Genomic DNA, 20465 nt, shown 5'->3' with positions numbered 1-20465 from the left:
TACTTCTGAGAAACCATGTAAAGGTATACCACACATAATCCCGAAGTGTTACTCATTGGAAAGTACATCCCCCTAAATGTATTGAATTTGACAAATCCTTCACAAAATAGTGCTGAAATTGCAAAGGTAAAATAAAATTCATCCTGAAAGAAAAAGCCTGTAATAAATTCTCATAATTCATTCACCTTTCAAATTTTTCATATTAGAGTTAAGCCTTACAAATACCAAGAAGGAGATAAAGTGTCAAGAGATAGGCTGTGCACGTGGCATAATTGGAATGCTGATATACAGCTTAGAAATCCTCAAAGGCAAAGGATGTGATGATGCACCCCTCCCATCCCAACGATCTAGACAGAGATGTAGGCTCATCCATATAAGTTTTAGGCCAGCCTTGTCAACAATAGGAATTACAAGTCAGTCAGGATTACAAAGAGAAACCACAGTCTCGGAGATGGGAGACAAAGAATGCAATCCCTATAGGTAAGCAGAAATTTCTTTTGAAGTACTGATAAAGAAATATTTGTTCCAAACTCTGAAATTAAATAATATAGCTGTCATTACCAGCAATTACACCCTCATGGAATTAATGGAGACCCTAGAACACTCCATGAGCCGTGATGAAATGGTAATTGCCCCAGTCTTTCACAGTTGCTTATTCTTAGTACTTTCTCAACAGTTATGGGTCTCTGCATTATCTGCCTCCTACTATTTCACTATTTTATAAACTGATCATTAGAAACTGAATATTTAGGTGGCAAATTAATAACATGTTTATTACAAAAACATCAATAGTTTCTGTCCTTGGATTTATACTTCCAAAGCCTTTGTTTTGTATTGTTTGTTTGTTTGTTTTTAAATTCTGGTATGAATTTCTCTAAGAAGCAGGCCTCAAATCCATTCAAGAATGAGCTTGCTTATGCCCATACACAATAGTGCCAGTAGTACACAGTGCACACATCTTGGCTAGTACTTTGGTACTGTAGGATGCATGGTCCAGGGATAAGACCGTGACATCCTTTCTCTGCTAGCAGCCTGCACAAGACCTTGCAGTGCTATAAAAGCTAGTCAGATTGGAAAGTTTCCTAGTAAGTTCAAGACTGCTCTTTGTCTATCTTGAAACCAAAGTGGTGTCTTCAGTAACACCATGTGCTTTGGAAGGCCATGCAGGAGCACTGGCAATGACCTCTTTTTGGGGCAGGTACTTCTGGGGTCTCTATGACCAGTAAATCCTAAGTAGATACCCATAGCTTCTACAGAGACCTCCAATTAACAGCCCTGGCATGGAGAGCAACATTATTTATTCATTTTATTTACACATGAGTAATACACCTTTGTAGATATGTGTGATATTTTCATTTACCCATGTGTCATTTGATGGACATCTGAGTTGATTTTATTACCCAGATACTGTGAATAAAGGTGCAATGAACATGATGGGCAAGTGCTCTTTGGAAAAGATGGAGAGACCTTGGAGGTCGTGCCTGGGAGAGTTTTTTGTGTATCAGTTTCCTCTGAGATTAAACCTTCCAACTTGGAGGAAGCTCCTTAAAACACAGGCTATTAAAGCAGAGATAAAGAAATGGGAGGTGATACATTCAGTCCTATAGAGAATCACATGAAGCTCAGAAATTGTTGACTTAATACCTTCAGGAGATCCTATAAATTGGCAAGATTCACTAGTGCCCTCTTGCCTCATGCATACATAATTGGTAAGGACTGCTGACACCATCAGTCACACCAGTAAAACTCATTGGCCGACTGGGATTTAGAGATGACTTAGTGGTTAAGGACATTGTCTGCTCTTAAAAAAGACTCATTTTGAATTTCCAGCACCCTCACATGGGCACTCAATCTGTAATCTCAACCCAGGGTATCCAGTGCCCTCTTCTGGCCTCTGTGAACTACAGGAACATACATGGTGCATAGACATACATGTAGACAAAATACTCTTTAAAAAGAAAACAAGTTGACTCACCAAGTTGGACTTTGTTGTTTCCCAACATTGATTTATCATTGGTTCCTTATTTGTAATAAATAGAGGTGTGTCTTTGTTTCCCTAATAATAATGCTACACATCAGGTGTGATGGTTTGTCTATGATTGACCCAGGGATGGCACTATTAGAAGATGTGGCCTTGTTGGAGTAGGTATATCACTGTGGTCGTGGGCTTTAAGACCCTCATCCTAGCTATCTGGAAGCCAGTATTCTGCTAGCAGCCTTCAGATGAAGATGCAGAACTCTCAGCTCCTCCTGTACCATTATGCTGCCATGTTCCCAGTTTGATGATAATGGACTGAACCTCTGATCCTGTAAGCCAGCCCCAATTAAATGTTGTCCTTATAAAAGTTGCCTTTATCAAGGTGTCTGTTTACAGCAGTAAAACTCTAAGACATCAGATCTTTAATTGTGTCACTCAGATTTATATATATATATATATGATTTTTAAAGCAAATTCTCTAGTATTCACTCCATCAGCAGTATTTGACTTCAGTGCCCCATGTTTATGTCAAGAATAGTGTTATCTTTTCTGTTCCTGATGATGGCCTTTGTAGCTAGGGCAGTATGGTAACTTAAGGGAATCTATGGCTGCATTTCATTGATAGATTTATAAACTTTTTTGTTTGTTTTGATTTTTCTTTGGGTTTCTTGAATTTTTTGTTCATTCATTTATTTTCTACATTTTTTTGTTCCTTAACATTTTTGAGATAAAACTGTAATTGTAAATGTTTCCATTCCTTTTCCTACTGCCAAATCCTCCCATATATTCTTCCATGCCCTCTTTTAAATTCATGGCTTCTCATTTCATAATTCTTTACAAATTGTTCACAAATTCTTCCTTGAGCTTTAGGTGCATGAGTGCTTTGTAGATATATCCAATGGGCATGAGCTCTACAACCCTACATTTTGATTAATTGTGGATTTTTTGTAGTGGTCTATGTTGAAAGAGGAGTTTCCCAGATGAGGGAAGAAGATTACATTTATTTGTGGTTATGGGTAAAAATGTTTAGATATTTTCTATCAGAGATTATTCTGATTTAGTAACGTGGTGATTGTTGGCTCTCCTCTAAGATTCCTGACATCACCCACCCTGAGTAGGTAGCTATGTTTTCAGTATCAGACATGGTTTCCTTTTTTAAAGAGTGTCTTAAGTCCAACTAGAGAACTATTGGCTACCACCAAGGTGAGCTTGCACCCTTGGAGTTGTCCTGCCAAGATGAGCATTGATGTGGTTCATAAGCATCATAGATGTGTAGGACTGTCCGTTAGATTCCTCTTTTGTAAGTGTTGGTGTCCAAGAATTGCCTCACAAACCATACACACACTGATCTAAGCCAGACACGGATAGTTTATCAAGCATACACCCCAGGACAGGTAGACCAGAGCCATAGTCCCGATCTGGGACATGAATCATGACATTGAATTAAGATTCTACAGGATTTTTAAGTCCCTAAGTCCATCTGTGCCAAGTTATTTCCCCAATCAGGATTTAGGGGCACAGTGATTTCCTTAGGAACATGTCTTTGTTGTATATTTATCCTACTTCCATTGGTTGGGGTATTCCATTGGTGACAGGGGACTTCCCTTGACTAATAGTCATGTCTTCACTTGGCTACCAGGATGGAACTTGTCTAACATTCATGTCTTAACTTGCCAACCAGGATGTCAGTTACCTACTTACATGTCTCTTTCTGCCAAGTAGGATGTTAGTTCCCAGGGAGGTCTTGGGAACTTAAACTTTACTGGACCACTACTCAAAATGGAAGTCTTATTTCAAATAATTTCTTATACTGGTGCAGATGTCTCTCTTATGTAGAGGCCCATCCCAGGGGCAGCTTATTACCATAAAAACTTATAACAGGAGCGGAAAGTGTTGTTGGGTCGTGGGCTTGGGTCCAAGCCTACTATGGGTAATTATACAAAACAGTTCTACTGACGAACTGGGACGAAGGCAGTGCACGGACCGCTGCTGTAGAGAGGGAACTCCGTGGGCCGCTAGAGCGCAGAGAGCACAGGGAAGGGCAGACAAGCCTTGTCTCCCCACCCCCGCGTGAGTTTTCCACTTACACAATGAGTCCAGAGTTCTAAGAGACATGTGGAGTTGAAGGCGTACAGATTAATTGACATGGCGATGAGTTTGAATGGTGGAGTGCTCTCCTACAAAATACCCAAAGGGGCTTGTTTATATTGGAAGTCGGAGAGGGGCGGGGCCAGGGCCTTTAGGTAAATCTTGAGGCAGAGACCTGTTCCTCCCCCCAACCCCCACCTGGGCCTTATGTACCGCGTGTCAGGTCTCTGGGCACTGGGGGCGTGGCCAAACACCCCAGGATTTCCACAGTCCCACATATAATCACAGCTATCCAGGTTACCTAGGCCTTAACATTCCATCTAGGTCTTAATATTTTATCTAGACCTTAACAGGAAGCTTGGATGCTGATTCTGGTATCATAAAAGCTATTCCTTAGGGAGGAATTTTCTTTATTTTGAGACAGGGTCTCTCTGTGTATTACCAGCTGATGTAGATTCTATGTATACCAGATTGGCCTTGAACACAGAGTTACCCTTACTTTTGCCTCCTGAGTTTTGGGTTTGACAGCTTGCATGGCCTTGCCCTACTATATATATTACTTTTCTGATGTCTTTGTTTGTTTGTTTTCAGAGATAGGGTTTCTCTGTGTAACCTTGGCTGACCTGGAACTTACTCTGTAGATCAGGCTGACTCTGACTTCACAGAAACCTGCTTGGCTCTGCCTCCTGAGTCCTGAGATTGTAGGAGTGCACCACCACTTTCAACTTGTAATGTCTTGACAGTTGCCCAAGGTAAAGGCACAACCTACTTGATAGGAGTGAGTTAAGAAGTGGATCTTACGTCTGCTGACATTAAAGACTTCTATTATGCTAAATTGTAAATTCTAATTGAAATAAATGAGTATCCAGGTGCATATAACATATGCAGTAAACAACATGAAATAAGTAATATAAAATAAACTACAGGTAGGAATGTCACTGAAGCAACTATACAGTGCAACTCTGAAAACACCTGCAAGACCTTGACAGGATTCTATCAGAACTTCAAAGCATTAACAGCAAAGCAACTTAACATTTAAAACTTCTTGACATAAAAAAAGCAATACTTCTTGTGAATATTTTGAATATATTCTTTGATGCTGAGGTTTGGTCTGTTGGTATGTACTGTAATGCTAAATACTTGCCCCAAGGTCTGGTTGCCCCCAGGGATTAAGAGATACATACACCAAATAATGTTATATAACCTTGCTCCTTAATTTAAAACTATTGGTTCAATAAAAATGCCAAAAGCATATAGCTGGGCAGAAGGAAGGCAGTCAGGGTTCAGTTCCCAGGCTTAGAGTCTGAGACAGAGACCCTGAGCAGAGAGGTAAAGAGAGGAGAAGATGCCCTGTGGTAGATGAATAATGAGACAGTGGCCATGATGGCTGGCCAGTTGGATAAGAGCAGCCAAGGAGAAATGTGGCAAGTTGTATCAGAGAGTTATTGACAGGAAAGTAAACAAAATACCTTAGAGGACTGATATCTGCCCAGCTCTAATGCTTTAAGGCTTATTACAAATATAAAGGCTTTGTGACTTTTATTTGGGAAGTAAACGATCTAAGGTGAGGTAGAAACCCCCAATTAATATTTACAACATTTCAGAAACCAACGTGTGGCACAAACTTTCTTTAACCTAAATGATTTCAGATTTCTGGGTAAAAGGCATGTTATCCCTTTGAGATAAAAATCCATGATGACAGCTAGGAAGGCAGGGAGAAATGGTTCCTTACCAATGTCGGCTCTTCCCCTAGTCATGTGGACAGGGGTCCCGGCAAGGCATAGAATGCATGCTGGTTTGCAGATTCATATCACTGGCTAAGAAACAGCTGTGCCCCCGGAGCCAACAGCAGGCCGGGCGGGCGGCAGAGCCCATGGGCTACAAATGGCAGGCTTGAAGTCCAGCTCCTTCCAAGGCAGTCTGAACTGTTTTTAAGCTGGGGACTGATGTTAGCTTAGTCGGGGTGGGGGATGGGAGGTGTGGCGCTAAATGCCCCTGCTGTGCTGTGAGTCCAGAGAACTCCTGCCACTCCTGTAGCCAATAGTTACAGTGAGCCACCAAAGTCTCCATAAAATGTGGGGCTCCCACAGGGAGACTAATGGCAATTCCTGACTCTTGATATTAGCTCATTCTAAAGCAGATAATGAGCCCACCATGGTGGCACATGTCTTTAACCCTAGCATGCTAGAACCAGAGTAGGCTCATCTCAGTGAATTCAAGGCCAGCCTGTCTCACAAAACAACAACAATAGCAACAACAACAACAAAGAAAGAAAGGAAAGAAAAAGAAAAAGAAAAAGAAAAAAATCTCATGAGATACTGATGTTACCAAGCAATAAATTACAGACTGATGTGGACATTTAAGCAATTGTCTTTAAAAACAAGTTACATGTCGAAATCTTGTCTTGAATGAATGAATGAATCATCCCAATCTTTCTATTATTAGCTATTTCACACTCACATAACATGTATATATTACACAGAATGTGTGTGCACTTATGTGCTCACATCAAATACCTCTTACCTCTCCACGGCTCTGGCCCACAATTCCAACAGGCACTCTACTGTGTTCATCTCTATTCGTATCGCCTGGGACCCACTGAGATGACCCAGAGCCTTTGTGAGACTGTGGGTTTGCAGCTATATGCTAGAGCCTGATTTGCTCAGCACAGGGTAACAACTAAAGCAGTGATTCTTCTACAAACTATCCACAGCCAACGTCTGAGAGATAAAGTGAGCTGTTCCCTTTCCTAGACTGACTGTGGTCTTGTGTGAGGCTAGAGCAGGTAAAGACAGCTGCTGTTGCTTACTGATTACAATAGTTGTTTGGAGTCTAGAGAATGGTGTGTCTTAGCCTTTCCCCTCCTCTTCCCCTTCTTATTGCCTAACCACCTCTTCTTCCTTGGTGTTCCCAGAGCTAGAGATGGATGGTGTAGTTGACTTTTTAAGACCTTACTTATTTTCTGTATCTGGGACAATCAAGAGTCTCTGCATTCATCACTCCATTAAAAAAAGAAAAGAAGGAAGAAATTCTATGTTTTCTCTCAAAGCACCTTTAGCATGAGGCATAGAAGACTAACGCCTTTCTGAGTTAGTAAGCTAACAAGACTACCATCTTGTGGTGAAAGCAGTACACTGCGGGGTGAATTCTGCCCTTAGCTGTTAGCAAAAGCCGGATCTCTGACTTCTTTAGACACTTAATTATTTCAAAACCCAAGTTCTTTAAATGTCTCTCCTCAAGTCAGAATTGCAGGATTTTGGCTTCTCATGTTTGTGTGTTGGGATGGGACAGCCTGTTGCTGTTTGGTATGAAGTATGTAGTCCACAGGCTGGTTGTCAAGTCGAGGTGTTAAGCTATTGTGGATCTGAAGGGTTCAGAACTCTGTGTGTCAAATACTGGGTGCAGCGTCCTAACAGATCCACTTCTGGTCTAGGCTGGCAGCAAGCATGTGCAGAGGCTGTTCAGCCTGACATCTGGAGCTGTGTAGAAAGCAGGGTGACACAGAATGGGAGGGATCGGTCTCTGCAGGGCGGGGCCACTCACCCGGAAACAGAGGGTGTGAGGATGTTGTATGTTAAGGGAGGTGTAGGATGTAGAAGTGTTCAGAGTGGGAGGAGTTAGGGGAGTGACGTGAACGGAAGCTGGAAACCGGCTGAGTGAGGCCTCGGTAGTTATACTGAGAGCCAAAGCCAGAAGTACCTGTTCATGTCCAGAGCAAGCAGGCCTGCACCGTGAGAAATCGCGTGGTGCAGACCTGGGGTCAGAACACAGTGGACTTCGAGGAAGGTAAAACTCCGGGAAGCCACGGGTGCCGCGCGGAGCATCCTGGGGGAGTCAGTAGCGCAGCGGCTGGAACCGCCTCCCTTTGGCTCTGGATCCTCCCTAGTCAGAGAAGCTGCCTGGCTGGGAAACGGGAGGGAGGGGACCAGGCTGTGATCAGTTTCTCTGCTGTTCACAAGGAAGCTGGCCCTGAAATATTGCTGTGGATTTCTTCCCTTGTCAACAAATTTTAGCTCATATGAACTGAAATAATCCTGATTTGTTCATCTTATTGCCAAAGTATTCAGAGTAGAGTACTCTAGGAGAATATTTGAATTTGTCTTTTGATGTTTGCAAACAAGTTCTCTTTGTTTAGGTGAAAAGGACAAAGCTCTTGGAATTCACATTCATCCACGATAACTCCCTTGTTATACCCGTGGACATACTTGGTGACTTGGCATCCCAGGAGAGCGTTTAGATATTAGTCATGAAAAAGGAGTGGGTGCAAATGTAATTGAATCAGAAAGTATATATATTTTGTGGTTTCATAGATATGGTTTTGAACATTAATATTTAAAAGTAAACTCTTTATCCACCATTAGGTTTTCATCTGAGGCATGCACTCTGTGATGTCAATGCAGCATTCTAATGTAAATACACCAGGCTTGGTGGTACATACCTTTAATCCCAACATGGGAGAGGGAGGGCAGAAGCAGGTAGACCAAAGAGTTGGAGACCAAACTGGTCTACATGGTGAGGTCAGGATAGCCAGAGCTACAAGATGAGTTCCTGTCTCAACAACCACAACAACCACAACCACAACCACAACAAAAAGGCAGAAAGAAAAGAGAAACGTGTTGTTGTGCTTAGTTCCTAGAACTGGGCAAAGCACAGTATGCTATTTGAGGGTATAGGTCACAGTATTTTCACAGTAGGGCATTATAAGCGAGGTGACATTGGCATACGCCTTTAATCCCTGCATTTGGGATTAAAGGTGTGCACCACGACAAAGACTCAAACTGCTGTTTTGTATTTTGTAGTCAGTTCACAGTCACTGGTGTGACTGTGGACTTCTTCCAGAAGGACAGGCAATGTCAGGACCCTGCTGGGAAGGCTTTGTACAGAGACTGGATGTTGCAGAATTACATACAGCACTCTAGTTTGTGTGGGTGAGAAGAGTTTGCTTCCAGTCTCCATTGCTCCTTCTCAGGAAGAGGCAAGTTATTTTGCAAGTGTGAGTTTTTTGAGAGTGTAAGGCTTTCATCCTTTTAGGACATAATAAATTCGGAATCTCACTAATGTATAATATTCTTATCCCATTCATTCAGTTCCATTTCTGCCCCTGAGACTTGACTGAGCTGTGATTGGAAGTGAGGTTCACGTTATGCTAACTGAAAATGCTTCCTAAACATTTTCAGTATTCTGACACTTCATGAGAATTGGGGTATCACTGTAGAATCTTCTTATCTCCTGAGCACAGTACTGTGCTAGAAATGAAGGTGCTTGCTAAAGAATCTCTTTCTCATGTGCAGGGCTCACTGATACCCAGACCTGCTCACCTGTGAAGCACAACAAAGAACCCTAGACGGTGGAGAGACAGGAGAAAGTGGCTAAGGACCCAGGTATGTTGGAGGATTGGTGAAGGGATGACAAGGGGTTCAAGTGACTGTGGAAGTGGGACATGAAATCAGTTTTCCCACATTCTGTTTCACTAGAAATTATTCTGGAGACTTCCACTGAGAAAAATCTCCTCAGGAATGTCCTACACTTCTTTCTACACACCAAGTGAATACTAGGAGGCAAATAAAATTTATTTGACTATGCATGTGAGTGATTTGTCCTTATTCCATGCACATCACTGGTCAGGTCTACATGCCAATATTAAATGGTTTTCATTTCAGTGATTTTCATGTACTATAAAATGATGAAAATTAATACATCTAGGTTTATTTATTGGTTTCAGAATTTTTCAGCTTTGGGTATTCTAGCACACTTTCTACATTTTATTGTTAATTTCCCCATTCCTGAAAATAATGCCAACAGATATTTGATAAGAATCAGAAGCTATATTTGTAGACTTATCCTGTCTTCCCAGGGATATCTCCTCTTGTCTGTTGTCATGACAATTCCAAGAGGTTTCCATTGCTGTAATTGTAACACACTGTGAGGTCACCTCTAGGTGTGATTCTCTTCATGTTTTCCAGCTCTGTGCTGTTCCGTGGTAATTTCAGGATTGCTTTCTGTAAAATATGCAAATAGGAGTTTAATAGGAACCACTTGGAGTCTTAGAGAAGACAAACCTCCTTCTAGATTGTCCCCTCATGTTTGAGAAGCACATGAGGCAAGATGCCAGTTTTCACCTGTTTTATGTATTCTGCTATAGATGTCTACACTCTGGGTTTTGTGACATGCACCCATGTTGATCAAGGGCTTTCTATAGAATGAACCATTATACCATTTGTGAAAAGTCTTTATTTTGTATTTTAATACTTTTGTCTTGATTTTTTTGTCACTGGTATAATTACAATCATCATTCTTCACTGCTTTCCAGATGCATGGCATTTGAAGAAAATTCCTTCCTTCTCAGTATTTTGTATCTTTGGATATGAAGTAAATCTTTTGTAGAAAGTATATCTTTTAATCTGGTGTTATATTTTGAATGTTGCTGTCTGTTTGCATGTTTAGCTTATGGAATATTATCTATTTACATTTCAAGAAGAAGCTATCGAGTTTGCAACCTGTGTTTGTGTTATTTGGTGACACTCGTTGGCAGGTTCTGGATCAGCTGCTCTCCATTGGGCTGATCTGGAATCACATAGGGTAGCTCAAGCATTGTCACATTTTCCTGGGTTATTTTGTACCCAGGAAATTTGGGCATTAGTACAAATTCTAGGCTTTTCTTCACTATTTCTATGAAGTATATTCTGGGAAGTTTAATTTGTCTTTACTAATTTTTAATATTTAGTTTTTTGTTAGAAGGTCTTTAAAAGAGTAACATTTGCTCAGAACCATCAAACCATCTCCCTGGACCCCTATTAAATTTTATTTACGTGAGTAGCAATTATAGAAAATGATATAAAGCCATTTTGATCAATTTTATTTTTTTAATTTAGATAATCAAAAAGTTTGACTTTACATAGGCATTTACTATTTTTAATAAGCTTTTCTTTTATTATTTTTTTATATATCCTTAAACATAACATTACTACCTACTCAGTCTGTGCATTTTCAGGAATGAACACTTGGTGTTGGATAACCATATGGGGTACTGTACTCTGGAAACTATTTCTCCAGGTCTAGAATTCATTAGTGCTTGACTAATGCTGAGCTCTAGTGAGCTTTCTCCCTTCCATGTTAGCATATCTCTTGATATTATCCTTGTTCAGCTCATGTTTCGGCAGCTACATTTGTATGATTTTATATAAGTAGCTGCTTCTCTGAAATTTCTAGGAGACACACTGTCACAGCATACCTGTATTCTTCTGGCTCTTACAATATCCCCACCCCTCTTGCTGAGTGATGCCTGAGCCTTAGTGCAGAAGTTGTGCTCCTTTTATGTGTCAGTTGAACTGAGCATCACAACTCTGCATTTTGACTGATAGTGGTTTTCTGTAATGCTCTTCATGTCTTACTAAAAGAACTTTTCTTTTTTCCCATTTGCCTTCTTTATTGGATATTTTATTTATTTGCATTTCAGATGTTATAAAAGAACTTTTCTTAATGAGAGTGAGGATTACATTTATTTGGGTGAAGTAGGATAAATATTTAGAATGCTGTTTGGGATTATGCTGCTTTAGTAAACTAGTATTTGTATGTTCTTCTCCAAGATCCATGACATCATTAGCCCTGGGCATCATGGCTAGGTTTCCAGTACCACCTGTGATTTCCCTGTTGTTGCGGTCTTAATTCCAATTAGAAGCTGTTGGTTGCCACCAAGGTATGTGTGCCACTCTTGGACCCTTAGGGCTATTGTGCAGTGCAGATCATTCTTGTGCTTCATAGGTGTCATAGCTGGTAGGACGCTTGGTTGGCTCCCTCCTTTGGAAGCTTGCATGTTGCTTTCTTATACCATTAAAACCACTTCCCAGGGAGGATGCTTTAAGATCAAATCCATGTTGAGGTTCTGTTTCTGAAGTGCAAGGCATCTTCAACAATAGGGAATCACCTTATACCTTTAGGAGGCAACAGCAGTAGCCTATAATAAATATATTGGCAGTCTCTTGGACAGGTATTACCTACAACTTCAAAGCAAGCTTCTCGTGCCTGATGTTGGTTTTGTTAGAAAATCTATGGCCCTTGTGAGGAGTATTATCAGCCTAGATGAGAAATTTTCATTTATATTCTAAGTATATATGTACCCACAGACTTATAGGCATTATTGATGGGTGGGTAATAGTATGATTCCTTATGACTTTTTAGACATCTTTACTCTTTTTTTTTTTTAATTGTCCTTCTTCTGGTTTGTGATTGTTTCTCTATGGTTGGCCCAGGGAGTGGCACTTTTTGGAGGTGTGGCCTTGTTGGAGTAGGTGTGGCTTTGTTGGAGTAGGTGTGCCACTGTAAGCTTGGATTTTAAAACTTCATCCTAGCTGCCTGGAAGCCAGTCTTCTCTAGCTGCCTTCAGATGAAGAGTAGAACTCTTAGCTCCTCCTGCATCATGCCTGCCTGGATGCTGCCATACTCCCACCTTGATGATAATGGACTAAACCTCTGAACCTGTAAGCCAGCCTCTATTAAATGTCCTTTTAAGAGTTGCATTCGTCATGGCACAGCAGTAAAACCCAAAACTAAGACAGAAGTCGTTATCTGTCCCTTCTCCATAATTAAATCTGTTCTACCATTATTCCATTTTCCCCTTTAGATGACTTGTTCCCCGTTATTCTCCTCTCTATTATTCCCCCACATCCCTCCATGATCTGTTTTTACTTTTCTGGTTACTGCAGGTACTCCAGGTTGTGAACTCACATCAGCAGATTTGGAGCTAGGACCTTCCTATGAGAGAGATCACGCAGTGCCTGTCTTTCTGGGTCTGGGTTACCCCACTCACTATGATCTTTTATATAAGTTCATCTATTTACCTGAAAGACTCAGGACTTTAATTTTCTTTACAGCTCAGTAATATTCCACAGTGAATATGCATCACATTTTCACTATCCATTTGTCCATTGAAGGTTATTTATGTTATTTCCCTGTTTGAAGCTTTTTTGAGTAGAGCAGCAGTGAACATCAGTGGAGTAGGACATTGATTCCTTTGAGCATATGCAAAGAAGTAGAAGAACCGTGTCATGGGCTAGATTTATTTAACTTGAGGATTTGTTTATTTAATTGAAGAGTCTCCTTATTGATACCCACAGTGGCTACATTTTTTGTTCATGGGGGTTTTATTCCTAGTGCTTTTGTTATTTATGCTGTTGTTGGTTGGTTTATGGGCACTGTTCTTCCTTCTCTGTGAGAATTAGTATTTTTGCTGTCTTGCTTATGGATGATTACTTCCTAGTTCTCCTGTATTTATCTATTTTCCACATAAAATTTATTATTCCCATGTTTTCATGGCTATTCATCTATTTCTCTTGTGCATATTTTCCTGTAATTTATTATGTACTAGGCTGCTTTAGTGAAGTGAATTGTGTTGAAATGTACTTATATCTCTCCATCAATTTAAAAAGATTATTTTTCTGGATGCAACAATAGGCTTGATGGTGACTCTCCCTCCAAGCTTGAGATACGGTCTCATGTTTTCCCGGTTTAGGGATCATTGATAAGACACCTCATAGTATTCTGCTATTTGAATCTTTTGATGTGGTTTAACACTATTCTTTAATAGATTTCAGTATTGATTTCTGCTTTTTCTTTTTCTTTTTCTTTTTGACTCCTTATATAAAAGGATCACAAGCTGCCTATTCATTTATTTCTAAAAGAGAAACTCAGAGACGAGAAACAGAAAGAAATGGATGATTTTCCAGTAAACATCTCCCAGGTCAGTGGTCATGTTCACTTCTTTTCTAGAAATGTCATATTTTCAGGTATTGCAAGCCTTTAATTTTCTGATTCTATAATTTTTTATTATAAAACACACTGGAAACAAACAAACAAACAAAATCACACACTGAAGATAATCACACCCAAAATCTATACAGCCAAATGAACTTTTATATTGTTATATTAGTCACTGGGAACAAAAACTCTGGAGACTCATTTGATTTAATAGTTTCAATATCTGATATGTTTTGATGTACTTATCCACCACCAAAAACCAGAAAAACATGTGACATTACAAAAAACAAACAAACAAACAAAAGAAATGTGGATTAGAACTAGAAAAGCAATTAGCGTTATCTCTTTTTTCATGACTGGTGGTCATTACCTGCACTCAGTCCCATCTCAACCCCTGATATTTAACCTTTCTTGTTCTCTTTTCTCCATGTTCTGTTGTGTCCACATGTACATGGTTTCCATAAGCAAATATTATTGTGTAGATTCTGCATATGAGGGAAGATATGTTTTTTCTTTCTGGCAGTGTATGACCTCACTTAATAGTACACATCCTAAGTCCAGTTATTTTCCTACACATTACTATTACATTTTTCTTTTCACATGAATAAATTTCTATTTTATATGTGGAACATTTTTGTTATCCATTCATGTGGTGATAGACAATTAGGTTGATTACAGTTCTTTGCAATGGTGAATATAGCACCAGTAAACATGGGGTGTAAATATATCTAGAGTGGAGTGTAGAGTTCTCTGGGTATGTTCCCAGGGATGAAATTGCAGAGCCACACATTAATTTTACCTTTATTTTTAAAAAAAAACTCTTCAAAATGATTTCCAGTTGAGTGCATTAATTTGTATCTCTTTCTCTTACACACACACACATACACACACACACACACACACTCACTCATTCACACACACACAACAGTGAAAATGGCTTCGTTTCTCTCCACATCCTCTCTAACTTTTGTTTTCAGAGTCATTGATGATAGCCATTCTGCCTGTGGTGATACAGTATTTTGAAGTACTTTCATTTTGTGTTTCTCTGATGGCATTTTAGGAATCCTGGACACTTTTTCCATTTTTTTTGACCATTTGGGTTTCTGTCTTCTCAAGGTGTCTATTCACATCCTTTGCCCATTATTGATTTGGAGTTTTATTACCTTGGTGTTTAACTTCTGTAATTCTTGGAAAATTCTAGATATGAGCCCCTATCAAGAGTGTCACTAGTACAGATTTTCTTCCCTTATGTGGGTGTCTGTGTGACGAGATGATTGTTCCCTTGATGGACAGAAACTATATTCATGTCATCCCATCTGCATATTTGGTGTTAGTTCCTGTCCTGCTCGATAAGGCCCAAGTACAGTCAGGATTCATTCAGTGTCAGTAGTTTAGCTGATTATCAGGTATAGAGTTTTAAAGCACATGTCCTCATCATGAATCGTCCTTCTGAAGCATGTGCACTCTCATTCTAAGGGACATAAAGTGTCCATAACAGATAGGTAATCATGTCCAGACCTCAAATGTGTGTCCTGTTTCATGGACATGCTTGTGAGACTATTGTGTCATCCTGTTTTCACAGAGGTAGAGCATTCATTACAGAGTGTGAGTACATGAGAAATCATCTCACTGAGTAATGGTCTTCATTCATCTACATCCCAGCTCCTTATTTACAGAAAAGCACTGTGCCTAGCATCATGTGTCATACTGTGCATTTATGTTTCAGCGTCTGTTGACATTTGGGGATGTAGCTGTGGATTTCCCTCAGGAGGAATGGGAATGCCTGGACTCTGCTCAGAGGGCTTTGTACATTGATGTGATGTTGGAGAATTACAGCAACCTGGTTTCTGTTGGTAAGAACACTTTGCTTGTAGATAGAACTTCCACCTCCTCCTTTCTATATATAGACTTTATGGTAGTAAACTCTGTTAAGTTTTTTGAAAACAACGTGAGAATAGGGAAAGTTTGATATAGAAAGGAACTTTTTCATGGTGTTTTTTTTTTCTTTCCATTTTCAAATTTAGAGGTGTCATGCACCCTTCATTTTGTTTCTGTGTCATATATTTATCCCCATGTCTTACAGTTCCATGCCCATCATTGTAATTGCATGGTTTTAATTGTGAGAAAAAAAAACCTCAACATACGTGGATTAAAGATTCTCCCTTAACGTGCTGAAGATTCTGACAGGAAATAGCAATTGGGAATGCATTCCTAGATTCCTTTCCTTTGTATTCTCTTCATGTTCTGAGCAGAGCACTATGTTAGACGCCTGTATTCTTTCTTAAAATTTCTAGCATGGGTCATGGGCTACCTCCCAGAACACTTGGATTACTGTATGCAAGGTAAGCCTGGTCACCTGTCTGGAAAAAATTAGATTGCCCTGGAATGTGGAGAGGAGAAATCAGCCACAAATAGGGTGAGCTAGTGAGTAAGCAGGCAAGAGTGAAGGATTAACGTGAGAGCGAAAGCAAGAGCTGAAAATGCTTTGTTATATTCACTTCCACTTGAAATGATTTTTAGCCTAGTATAATGTCCTGGCCCCAGAATGCATCTTACCATTTGTAACTATTAGAAGACATGGATCCCTGGACTCACTGACAAACCACTCTAGCCTATTTAATACTATTTCATAGTGATCAGTAACCCATATGACATCTATCTGGGTGATTGCTCAACCCAAGTGGTACTTTGGTTTTTGTTTTGTTTTGTTTTCCTTTGAGATAAGACCTCTCTATCCCATGTTGGTCTTGACTTCTTTATGTGACCCAGGCTGTCCACAAATGTTCAAACCTCACAATCCAGCTTCCCAAGGACTGGGGTTCTAGTTATACATTACCATGTTTTGTTCTAACAAATGATATTATTGTTGACCTTTACATTTTTATTTCAATAAAAACATTAAAATGAAAAAAAGAGAAGATGCTGTGCCTTATTGCACCTGAATTATGGTGAGGTAATACTAGTATAAAATGCAATTTTTATTTAACTCTGCTGACCATGCAATTGGTATAATTGTTCAAACTATAAGTCTAATGTGAGTCCATGAAGCAGCGTTGTTCTGTAATTGCCTTCCTTATATGTAGGTATTCATATTACATCCTTCATTTTCTTCTCAGTGAAGGATACACAGGCACCTTTCTGGTAAATGATCTCAGCAGTCAATGTATAGAGATGACGTGAGAATAACTGTATAAGAAAAGTTAGGAAACACAGCAGTGTGTGGAGCTCAGACAGTGGAGGAAAGAAATAAGCAATAGTTGCCCCTTGTAGACCTGCCTTAAATGATCCAAGAGACTGTGATATTTGTCAAAATAGTTACTTTGCTTCTGTTGCTTTGGAGACATCTAGTTTGTCTTTTTTAGGAAAAAAAAAAAGACCTTTTGCTGGGTGTGGTGGCATATGACTTTAATCCCAGTACTTGGGAGGCAGAGGCAGTTGGATCGCTATGAATTTGCGGCCAGTCTGGTCTACAAAGCCAGTCCAGCCAGGGCTAGTTCACAGAGGAAACCCTGCCGAAGGGAAAAAAAATGTTTGATGCTTTTAAGGAAGCCATTAATATTACAAGGAATTGGGTCTCCTGAACAACAGTTTTTCATTGCTGTACACATAAATTCTGTGAATCTGGGATTGGATAAAACTCTCCCTTATCAATTTCTGAGAAAAAAATATTTAAATATAGAGACATGTATTCTAAATATAATCAGTTAGCTCCATCCCCAAATTATTGATTCCTCAATTATTTAATACATCTTGAGCCATTAGACATTTTTCATGAAGATCAGATAGCAATTATAAATCACAAACCCTTGAAGGCTGACACACTGTGTTTGTGAGAATATATAGAATTACAGTAAAAGAAACACATGTAAGTAGTTGCTGCTTGACTTATCTTAAGGGAGAACCTTTATGAAGACAGTAATTTTTTAAATGTATGATCATGGAACAGGTCCTACGAATCTGACTTTTACTCATTTTCAGAAAACTACTGCATATGTGATACTGTCCATCAACATGTGAAGACTGAAAAGGAGTCTTGTCAGCATAATGAGCTTGGTGAAATGCTTCATGATCCTTCCCATGATGCACTTTATAAAAGAAGTGACACTACAGAAACCTCTAATAACTACAGGTGCTGTAAGGACAGGGATGCCTCTGTTGACTCGTCAAACCTCTACAGACACAGGAGTGTGCACACTGGAGAAGAACCTTGCAAATCTGAAGACGGGGAGAGATCTTTAAGTGTGTGTTCCAGCTTTATTCAAGATGAAAGACTCTACACTGCAAATAAAGATCACAGAGAAGAAGGGTATGATGACTATTTCAACTGTACATATAATAGTCTCATGCAACAAACAATCTGCCTTGAAGAGAAACCACACAAGTGTGGGAAATGTGGGAAATGCTTCAGTACCTCTTCAAGGCTCGTTAAGCACCAAAGAATTCATACTGGAAAGAAACCTTACAAGTGTAACCTTTGTGACAAATCCTATAACCAGTGCGCAAATCTTAAAATACATCAAAGACTTCATACTGGGGAGAAACCTTACAAATGCAAAGACTGTGGAAAGTCATTCCGTCAAATCTCTGTACTTAAAAGCCATCAGAAAATGCATACTGGAGAGAGACCTTACAAATGTAAGCAATGTGACAAATCCTTTGCCCACTCTTCCAGTCTTAGGACACACCAGAAAATCCATACTTCGGAGGAACACTGTAGTTGCCCAGAATGTGGCAGGGAATTTCATCAGCTTTCACACTTTAGAAAACATTACAGACTCCATACTGGAGAGAAGCCTTACAAATGCAATGAGTGTGACAGATCTTTTACCCACTATGCATCATTAAAATGGCATCAGAAAACTCATTCTCCAGAGATTTATTATGAATGCAAAGAATGTGGTAAGTCCTTTATTGAATTATCACATCTTAAAAGGCATTACAGAATCCATACTGGTGAAAAGCCTTACAAATGTGAGGTATGTGACAAATCCTTTACTGTGAGTTCAACTCTTAAGACACATCAGAAAATTCATACTGGAGAGAAACCTTTTAAATGTAGAGAATGTGACAAGTCCTTTACTCATAGCTCACATCTTAGAAGACATCAGAGTGTTCATACTGGAGAGAGACCTTACAGATGTAAGGATTGTAATAAAACTTTTACTGAGTGCTCAACTCTTAGAGAACATCAGAAAATTCATACTGGAGAAAAAACTTACAAATGTTTACAATGTGACAAATCTTTTACCCAGCATTCATATCTCAGATGTCATCTCAGAGTTCATACTGGAGAGAGACCTTATGAATGTAAAGAATGTGGCAAATCTTTTACTACATGCTCAACTCTTAGAACACATCAGAAAATTCATACAGGAGAGAAACCTTACAAATGTAGGGAATGTGACAAATCTTTTACTCAGGACTCACATCTTAGAACACATCAGAGAGTTCATACTGGAGAGAGACCTTACAGTTGTAAGGAATGTGACAAAACTTTTACTCGGTGCTCATACCTTAGAGCACATCAGAAAATTCATACTGGAGAAAAACCTTACAAATGCAGAGACTGTGATATATCCTTTCTCCGGATTTCTAGTCTTAGAATACATCAGAAAATTCATACTGGAGAGAAACCTTACAAATGCAGAGACTGTGACATATCGTTTAATCAGATTTCAAATCTCCGAAGACATCAGAAACTTCATACTGGAGAGAAACCTTACAAATGTATGGAATGTGACAAGACTTTTACTCATAACTCAAATCTTAGAGCACATCAGAGAGTTCACACTGGAGAGAAACCTTATAGATGTACAGAATGTGACAAATCTTTTACTAGATGCTCCTATCTTAGAGCCCATCAGAAAATTCATACTGGAGAGAAACCTTACAAGTGCAAAGACTGTGACAAATCCTTTATCCACCTTTCAAATCTTAGACGACATCAGAGAATTCATACTGGAGAGAGGCATATCAATGTAAATCATGTGACATAGCAGTTATCCAGTATTATCTTGGCTTACACACCCTAACATATGTAATAGAAACATAAGGATGAGAAACTTCTGAAAGCTTTTTAATGAAGTTTTAAATCTTAGAAAATATCACAGAATTTAAGTTAAAATTTTGCAAATGTTATTGTGTGAAAAGTTCTCTCTCCCCCTCCCTCTTCCTTTGTGTGTGTTTGTGTATGAGTACATAGGTGCTTTTGTGCTTTTATCACTGCACTACACGTGTGCGTAATGCCCATGGAAACTAGAATCTGGCAAGAGATCCCCTGAAGCTGGAGTTAAAGTTGTGTGTATGTGTGTATTGGGAATTGATCCCAATTCTCTAAAAGAGCAGCCCTTGCTTTTATCTACTAAGCTATCTCTCTATCCCCTGGGCAGAGTGGCAATTAAAACATCTTGTTTATCATCCAAAAATTCATAATGAAATTCTTAATTCCATTCAAGTTTGTGAATACCATTTAATCCCAGCACTCAACAAAGGCAAGAAGATATCTGTGAATTCAAGGTTGTCCTAAAAATGTGACAAAGACCTCTAATTGTGCTGTGCATCACAAAGTTCATATTTCTGAGAAACCATATAAAGTTATACCATATATAGTCTCCATGTCTTGCTTGTCATTGGGAATTCCATCCCC

At 39.4% G+C, this 20465-nt stretch overlaps 1 protein-coding gene across 1 annotated transcript; it reads left to right on the top strand.

The window, feature by feature from the left end:
- The first annotated feature begins 577 nt into the window (after window positions 1–577).
- LOC114630077 (zinc finger protein 54-like) lies at window positions 578–20430 on the top strand. Its single transcript, XM_028778152.1, is given in 7 exon segments — window positions 578–625; window positions 7780–7852; window positions 9358–9447; window positions 13710–13729; window positions 13731–13802; window positions 15546–15672; window positions 17798–20430. Coding segments are annotated over 7 exon segments (2448 nt in total). The 3' UTR covers window positions 19816–20430.
- The last annotated feature ends 35 nt before the right edge of the window (window positions 20431–20465 follow it).

Source organism: Grammomys surdaster, unplaced genomic scaffold, assembly GCF_004785775.1.
Source record: "Grammomys surdaster isolate TR1022 unplaced genomic scaffold, NIH_TR_1.0 327, whole genome shotgun sequence".
Lineage (NCBI taxonomy): Eukaryota > Metazoa > Chordata > Mammalia > Rodentia > Muridae > Grammomys > Grammomys surdaster.
The sequence above is the reverse complement of the archived record's forward strand: the minus strand, read 5'-3'. Positions and strand labels throughout refer to the sequence as shown.